Here is an 8,294-nt window from a genome sequence, read left to right on the forward strand (position 1 = left end):
TATTTTATATTTAATTGGCCCCCCTCTTATAAAATTTCTGGTTCCGCCACTGTTGGTAGGTATAGTATTTTTGGTTGATTGTCTTTGATAGATAATACCTATTAAAAAAAGACGTGTGAAAGAAGTAGTTGATTGATCTTTTTATATTTATTTGAAAGGTTTTGTTGGAAAAGAATGAAATAATTTTCAAAAACAAAGAACAAGTGTCGTGAAAGATATCAACAGTTCACTTAAGAGTTATCAAAAGTAGAATGATGTTAACCGTATATCTATTGATGACAATTCTAAAAAAAAAATTATGAATTGAATATTTTAATTTTGTTATGTTTTTTTCTGTATTCTCGTTGTTTCCTCTAGTTATATTGAGCTTTCTGTTTAAAAAAAGAAAAAACAAAACCTTTCATTTCTAAAAAAATCTCGTAAATGTGTTATTGCTAATTTATTTTTTGTAAATAACATAAAAATAATTGAGATTATCGATCTCATTATTATGTTCATATACGTTCTGTCAATAAGAATTACATACTTATTAAAAAGAAATTCATAAAATCATCAAATTAATAATAACAAAAATTTAAATGGATACATGTCTAATTCATGTTGATAAAATTTCGCGTCACACTTTATCATCGGATTTAATGACAGAATTTCTAATCCAACATTAATATTTTTGAGTGACAAATTTTTCACTCGAAATCGTTAATAAAACTGGTGCTAAATTTGTCGCTAAAGTTCGATACTAAATCCGACAATATATCCGATAATATTCAGTGTCTCTCTATTAGAACATTGTACCTTCTTATCACCAAATAATACTTCTTACAGATCATGCTAATTCTAATTAGTCAATTACAACTTGTGTCATATTGCGTACATTTCACATAGAGTATCATTGTTCCAATTCATACACCCAATAGTCAACACTTCTACGAATGATATAATTCTTGATCGCCATAATCACAACCTTCTTAGTACTAAACTTCATCCCAATAACAAATTTACCATCTGCCGCACAGAAGCGAGTCTTTGATATAACACCACCACCAAATAAAATCAACAAGCACAACAATTTTAATATATAAATACATAAGTTGTGTTTTTAGTTTATTTAAATACTTCTAAAATTAATTATAATTACAAATAATGAATAAATAAAGAAAAATATTACAACTATATATTTATTATAATAATAATCTTATGTTCTACAAATCATATTATTAATCTACAAACTTAATTAAAACTACAATATTAATCTACCATACAAATATCCAAATTACATATCCGCATTCAGGTATTTAAGAAATTTCAGTGCATACATGGCGTCCAGATCCAACATGCGCATAAAAGATGGCTCCTCAAATAAATGCTGATTTTTTAGTGCATTTGTCACTACCACCACGTCTGCTTCTATATTCCCATCAAATTGATTATTGTCTTCATTTGAATCAACAATCTTATAGTTGTTCTCAAACTCCTCTTCACTATTACTGTTGTAATCTTCCTATTTGATATTTCGGTTGTTTTGAGATTGTCCAAACTCAATATATATCTCAATCAACAACATCTATGACCAAATTTGAAAATAAATTGAAAACATCTCCTACATACTCACTTCATCAGTGACATATTTCATTTGAAACTGAAGAAACCCACTAAATACCGATACAAGATGCCTTTACAAAATATATAACACCCTTTTTAATATTTGAAAATCTATTTTTCACTGATCACATCCTTTAAATCTTCAAAAGATAGTGTAAAATGAACAACATCAAACAGATTTTTACATATAATCTCACTCTCTCATATGTTTATAAAAACTTTAACCATAATAATATACTCTTAAAATAACTATCATCCGTTTTAAACTTCTTTACTCACTATTACACACTTTCACTCATTTACCGTAGCAGAATAGCTAGATGAGAAAAAGTGATGAAGACGAAGAGTGATGAGCAATTGGTGAAGACGGTATATATATATACAAATCGGATACACATACACTCCAATTTTTTTTTTATTCTATTCGGATCCAACTTTTCGGATTTCCAATTTAAAAAATTATGAAATCCACAACTTGAATCCTCCGAGTTCGGCTTCGAGTTTAAAAAAAATTAGCCACGCTCTAATCGGGCCCAACAAAATTTTCCCCACAAAAATCAAATTCTCGCACCAAAGAAGTTAGACGATCCAATTTTTATTATATCATTCACACCATCCAATTTGAATCGATACATTTCCGCCAATGAGCCTTGGCTCTAGTAGCATTTCTCCCCTCTCCCCACCTCAAGGTCTAGGGTTCAAACCCTAGAGGATGCAATTGAGGAAAAATGTGATAAATATGTGAGGAGTGTGTGGGTGTGTTGTGTACCTAGGATTGGGGGTTGTCCAATCCACCGACCAAAAAAAAAAAAAAAAAGAATCGATACATTTCCAAAAACAATTAACACCAGACTGGTGAAAAACACGCCCCGATTCCAATATCAATACAATATCCAAAAAAATCAGCCTAATATTTATTGTCTTTAAGAAGTAGAAATGGTGACAAAAACAAAAAATAACAGATTGCTGGGAAAGAAATTTTGACAGCTCCGTCAATGAAACTCTAAGCTCTATAAAACAGTTTGCCTACTAGTAAAATCAAATTTTGCTTGGAAGTGGCCAAGTGACGTTGAAATTTCATCTATATAAAGATCAGGGTACAATTTCCTCCGGGTTTAAGAAAGAATCATACTTGAAAAATCTCTTATTTATCCGATAGTCATTTTCTTTTAAAACTTTAAAAAGACCTAATCGCTTTCACCTTTCACCATATCTATCTATTGTTTTCTCTCTCCCTTTCTCCATAGAGCACAAATTTTTTTTATCCATGATGAAAGAATGCCTCAAAAAACAAATACGACACTTTCAACGATTAAGTTGGCTTCATAAATGAATGGGTAACAATTCTATATATTTGGTTATACAGGGAAAAAATGTCAAATTATTCTTCGGGCTATGTAACCGAATGATGTTCTTTTATCAAAACAAAATAATACATGCTCGAACAATGAAAATCTAAAGGAACGGCAAGAAAATCAGATATGCGAGACCGTAACCACTGACTGGAGTCCTTCATGATAACTGGTAGAACTCTATGCCTGCAATCACAGAGGACAAGCATAAGTTAAAAATTCAATGATATACACATATCCAGTATTTAAAAAAGAAAAAAAAACATTGTGTATTAACCTTGTTTGCAATATTGTTGGAGAGCCAGTCAAGTCCTTCGTAAAGCCCTTCACCAGAGGTAGCACATGTGCTCTGGATATACCTGCATGTTTAGAGCATGTATGGTGATAACGAGTGGTGAAAACCAGAACCGGGAGGAGCAGAATGTTGAGAGCAATAACTTTAGATCTTACCAATGACGCTGACGGAGAGAATGAAGACCAAGCTTATCAGTTATCTCAGCAGCATTCATAGCATTTGGAAGATCTTGTTTGTTAGCAAAAACTAGAAGCACGGCATCCCTCAACTCATCCTGCCAAGGAAAGATTACAAGCATCCAGAAATGTATCAGAATTCTGAAATAACTAAATAAGCTGGCAAATCAAGTAATCTATGTAAGCAGAAAACTAGTTCTGCAGTCGCAAACTCTCAATTACAACCATGCCATGATAAAAAAAATGGAGAAAAGAAATGTAGTTGATAGGGTCACAATTGCAGATGTGGATCTCAACTTAAAAACCATGCTCGTGTCCAGTCAATTAAGGATCAGTCTCATTACCTCATTCAACATCCTATGTAGCTCATCTCTTGCTTCAACAACACGGTCCCTGTCATTGCTGTCAACCACAAAAATAAGCCCTTGTGTGTTTTGGAAGTAATGTCTCCACAATGGACGGATCTGAAGGGGAAAACATATCAATTGTTACTACAGTATTGATAGAAGTATTTCGTTAAAATCATTCAAACACATCTAAATTCTAACATAACAACAGCTCAAAAGTAAGGCAGATTGTGCCAAAGGACACAAACACTCAAGACATTATATCCAAAGTCAAGCTTAAAATGTGTGATTGAATAGTTAACAATAGTAACTAGACGAGTGAAAATAGTGTCTTGAATTTACTGATCCAAAACAAAGGCAAACAGCATCACATGCATAGTAGCTCAAGCAGAATCTATGTTATAAAAGCCATTAAAAAGCATGCAAGAAAATGCAAGAAAAATACCTTGTCTTGGCCTCCAACATCCCAGACAGTGAAGCTGATGTTCTTGTATTCCACAGTTTCCACATTGAACCCTGCAACGAATAAACAAATAATAAATCACCCAAAGAATGGGATAATCATCATATCTACAATGATATTGATTAAGCAATATATATCTTAGAATCAGAAAAAAATTGGCAATATGACAATCTCATTGGACATAATAAAGAACTACATATATAATATACTTGTTCCTTTGCCATTAATATAAAATTGAATCATATTGTCATATTGTAGATCTAAAACCAAACAACAACATCAAAATAAAGATTTAGCTGCTTGCTTAGATGGTGAAAGTGAAACAACTAAACTAAAGGAAAAAAGAATATACATGTTAGGATTGAGAAGGAAAAAGGTGTTGCAAAGTCAAAAATAAGAAATTGTTCTCAAATCATTTGATCTAGTTAATAATGAAAAAGAAAGGCAACAAATTAACGTCATTTGGCTGATTCAAATTCAATTAAACATAAATAATTCAAACATAGATATGATAGGGTACTTTTGGCGTTCCACTAAACCGTGACAAGGTTCAGTTGTTATTGTTGCTCGTTCAATTTGAATTAAATTGTCTGCATTCTATGGATCCATATAAATAAGTAACAGATTTACAGATAACGGAAGAAAGGGAGAAACATACCAATGGTGGGAATGGTGGTGACGATCTCTCCAAGCTTGAGCTTGTAGAGAATGGTGGTCTTACCAGCAGCGTCAAGTCCAACCATGAGAATACGCATCTCTTTCTTGGCGAAGAGCCGGCTGAACAGCTTCGTGAAAGTCAGCCCCATTTTTAACTACTCTGAACCCAACAAAACAGAAACCGTCATCACATCATGAACACATCCCATCCAAATTTGATTTTTTTTTTTATGTTAAAAAAAATGAAATACGCAGATGAAATGGATCATCATAACACCATAAGCAATTGACGAATGCAATTCCAAAATTGATTCAAATCGCGTTATCTAAGCGGATCGAGAAAGCACACGAATCGAATCTTGAATTTCAAATTAAGATCACACTAATCGAGAAACAGGATCCAGAATAGAGGAATTACGAAATCGGAAATTGAAATGGAGAACAGATCTATGATGTGCAGAGAGAGAGAGAGAGGAGGCTTGCCTTGAAGAAAATTTGCGAAGGGAGAGGAGAACGCAGATCTCTTCTCTTTGCAAAGAAGAGAGAAATGGGAGCTGCTTCTGTGTCACCGTTAACTCCACAATTTGAGAGGCCTTTCACCGATTTTATGGAAACGCGGACCCATCCAAATTTAGGAACAAAGCCACATAGGGTTATTCACGTCTTTCACTCACTACCGTTATAATTTTGGTTCATGGGGTTACATTATTAGTACCAGTAGTAACAAGTAGTCAAAGTCAAGTAGTAACTAGAATGCAACAGAACTATGCCGTTATAACGGCAATTTGGCCTGCATCATGGTAAGTGGCAACCTGGTTACTACTCTAAGATCTGCACTTCCACCAGCTTGCACTTTCGCGTAACAAATGGCATTTTTTAAAAAAAAATAAATACCATATTTTCTATGTATTTCTGGATATATTTGTTCCTTTGTATATTTGGTTTGCTATTTAATTTACATAGTGCACAAAATTATCAATCGCATACGTCATAAAATTTATCCCATTTTTTAGAAGAAGTATAGGAAGTAAATGAAATATTTGTACAATGTAAACAATGAAGGTTTAGGAATGTCCGATTTAGTATTAGAGATATAACCATTAGTATTATTTTTTCTCATCAACTTAAGCTTTTGGAATGAATGGTATCGTAAAGTTTTAGATCCGAAATCTTTACTGAACACAAAATTGAAGAACAAAGATAGAACGATGACCAATAATAACAATGAGCCTAATTCTGGTTAAGGTGACAATTAGCTAAGCCCATCATCTATCAATTTAAAATCTCATTTCTCGCTGCAAGACAAAACTAGTAGCACATGGTTGGAAACTTAGAATAATAATTTGTTTAAATCAAATGAACTAATGATTTATTTCTAATGTAGTTATTTGAATAGATCTCCTATTATAATTTTTTCGGGATAATATTTAAAATTTTTTATTTTCTTAGCAGCATCAATTTCAAATAGATGAATATCACTTTCAGATTTAAGATTTATTATCGTGACAAGAAATAATTTAAAATTATCTCTTATAAAATTGTTTTTTGTAGAATTCTCCAACAATGATTAAATAACAGAATTCTCTTTTTGAATTTTGATTGACAGTTATTATTTTAGGTTACTGCACAAAATTTTTACAAAATCATAAACTTTTTCAATTACTACGATTTTATCTTTACCATCATAACTAAATATTATGAATCTATCATTTAGTTAATTTGATTAAAAAGATAAAATTTTCTATATGTCTAGAACATCCGCTCACAACATACCATATATTCTTTTTTCTTCTTGAATTTTAGACTAATTTGTATGAGCTTCCAAAAAATTTAGGTATCTAATTTAGATTTTTTATATATCAATTCTCTTTAGTTACCCAAAGACATTATAATTATTGACTACTTTATACAACTTATCACCATACAAATTTAAGAAGATAAAGGCACGGTTTAGATGTGTGTCCTTGTCTATTATACTTGTATGAAGTGTTTTTTCTTGCTGAAGAAATAAAGTTACATTAAGTTATCTTATTTAGAGCATATAAATAGGATGCCTTAGATTGAGAAGTTTTAAAAACAAATGTGCTTTCTTCGACATATTTTAACCTATTTTTTGAGTGTTTGATCTTTAATCGGTCATTAATTTGTTTAGATTTTTCTATCCGTGAATAAATTTTGCTAAATCATGTTTTAAAGACTTAAATAGTTTCATTCTGTTAAGTTTAAGTTGATTTTGGGTTTACAAATGATGACAAACATTTTTTTGGGTTGAAATCCCAATGCTATTTAATGGGTGTTTTAATTATTGCAGGCCCAATTATTCAAGATTCATGCTGCACCGGTCTAAACCAGCATAAGCTCCTTACTGCTCATTTGCTCCTTAGCGCTCTAAGTAAAATAAACAAGCCCAATACTTCTCAAAGCACCGGTCAGCAAATTGAATAAATATGTCTTGCTAAATGTTATAAGAGGACAGCTGTATCAAGAAAGGACAGGTATGGCTCTATAAAAGCAAGAAAGGACACTAGGACACCCACTAACTCTAGGACATCAGCAGAGCACCATTATGGATCATGGTTGAGCAAAACACAAACGAAATAGAGAAAATGAAAAAGGAGTGCATGCCAAGGAAGAAAGAAAAGAAAAAAGGACCACAGAGGTAGTGGTCGAGCGCCTCATCCAGCAGAGGTAGTGGAGCATGATGAAGAAGGACCACATGCTAGCTGTAACAACTCCAACAGACAGCAAGGACAAGCAAAAGGAAGATGCAACAATGAAGCAAATTTGAAGATATATAAGGAGCTTCATTCCATCATTTCAGAGCAGAAAAAAGAGAGCACACATTCAGAGCACCATCTCTAACACAGAGTTGGAATCTTTTTCTTCTACTCAAGCTTAATTTCTGATCTTTTTGTTATGGCTATCTTGTGTCATTTTCTGTTTTGAGAAAAGGCTAATCTTGTGAAGTTGAAAATCCAAAGAGTGAAAAGGCAAGAGTGATGAAAAAGAGCCACTGATTTCTGATGTAATTTGGATGTATGAATTAGGATTAGTTTTCCTTCCTAGTTGGGACAGCATTATGGAAAGCTAAGCTTTGGTGGTGAAAATTTAGGGGGTAGATACTAGTTGAATTAGGGAGTAATTCAACAGTATTTGTGTATGTAATCTGTGAATGATTAGTGAAAATTCCACCATGATTTATGGTGGAGACTGGACGTAGGATTCATTGCACAAAGAATCCAAACCAGCATACATGCTGGTCTTCATCTTCTCTTTCCTACTCTTTACTGGTTCAGCGTATGAGATAAAATGAAATAATCTCCTGCAACTCGAGCTACTGCTGAAACAGAATTTGAAACTTTAAGTTTTAAGACAACTTGATTCAACCCCCTTCTCAAGTTC

General features: G+C 32.6%; 1 protein-coding gene across 1 annotated transcript; it reads right to left on the bottom strand.

The window, feature by feature from the left end:
* Positions 1-2,905: 2,905 nt before the first annotated feature.
* LOC112710590 (ADP-ribosylation factor 2) lies at positions 2,906-5,635 on the bottom strand. Its single transcript, XM_025762873.2, has 7 exons — positions 5,376-5,635; positions 4,894-5,052; positions 4,218-4,288; positions 3,770-3,889; positions 3,405-3,523; positions 3,232-3,313; positions 2,906-3,140 (listed from the first exon to the last, which is right to left on the bottom strand). Exons 2-7 carry the CDS (start codon positions 5,039-5,041, stop codon positions 3,135-3,137), a joined length of 546 nt encoding a protein of 181 aa, XP_025618658.1. The 5' UTR covers positions 5,042-5,052; positions 5,376-5,635; the 3' UTR covers positions 2,906-3,134.
* Positions 5,636-8,294: the final 2,659 nt, after the last annotated feature.

Source organism: Arachis hypogaea, chromosome 9 (genome assembly GCF_003086295.3).
Source record: "Arachis hypogaea cultivar Tifrunner chromosome 9, arahy.Tifrunner.gnm2.J5K5, whole genome shotgun sequence".
In the NCBI taxonomy this organism is placed as follows: domain Eukaryota; kingdom Viridiplantae; phylum Streptophyta; class Magnoliopsida; order Fabales; family Fabaceae; genus Arachis; species Arachis hypogaea.

Excerpts from the sequence above, each read along its gene's own strand:
- LOC112710590 (XM_025762873.2), bottom strand. The coding sequence starts at position 5,041 with ATGGGGCTGACTTTCACGAAGCTGTTCAGCCGGCTCTTCGCCAAGAAA. Across the intron at positions 4,289-4,893 it reads CACCACCATTCCCACCATTG|GGTTCAATGTGGAAACTGTG; the intron begins GTATGTTTCTCC and ends TATTCGTTGCAG. Across the intron at positions 3,314-3,404 it reads TCTCTCCGTCAGCGTCATTG|GTATATCCAGAGCACATGTG; the intron begins GTAAGATCTAAA and ends CTAAACATGCAG.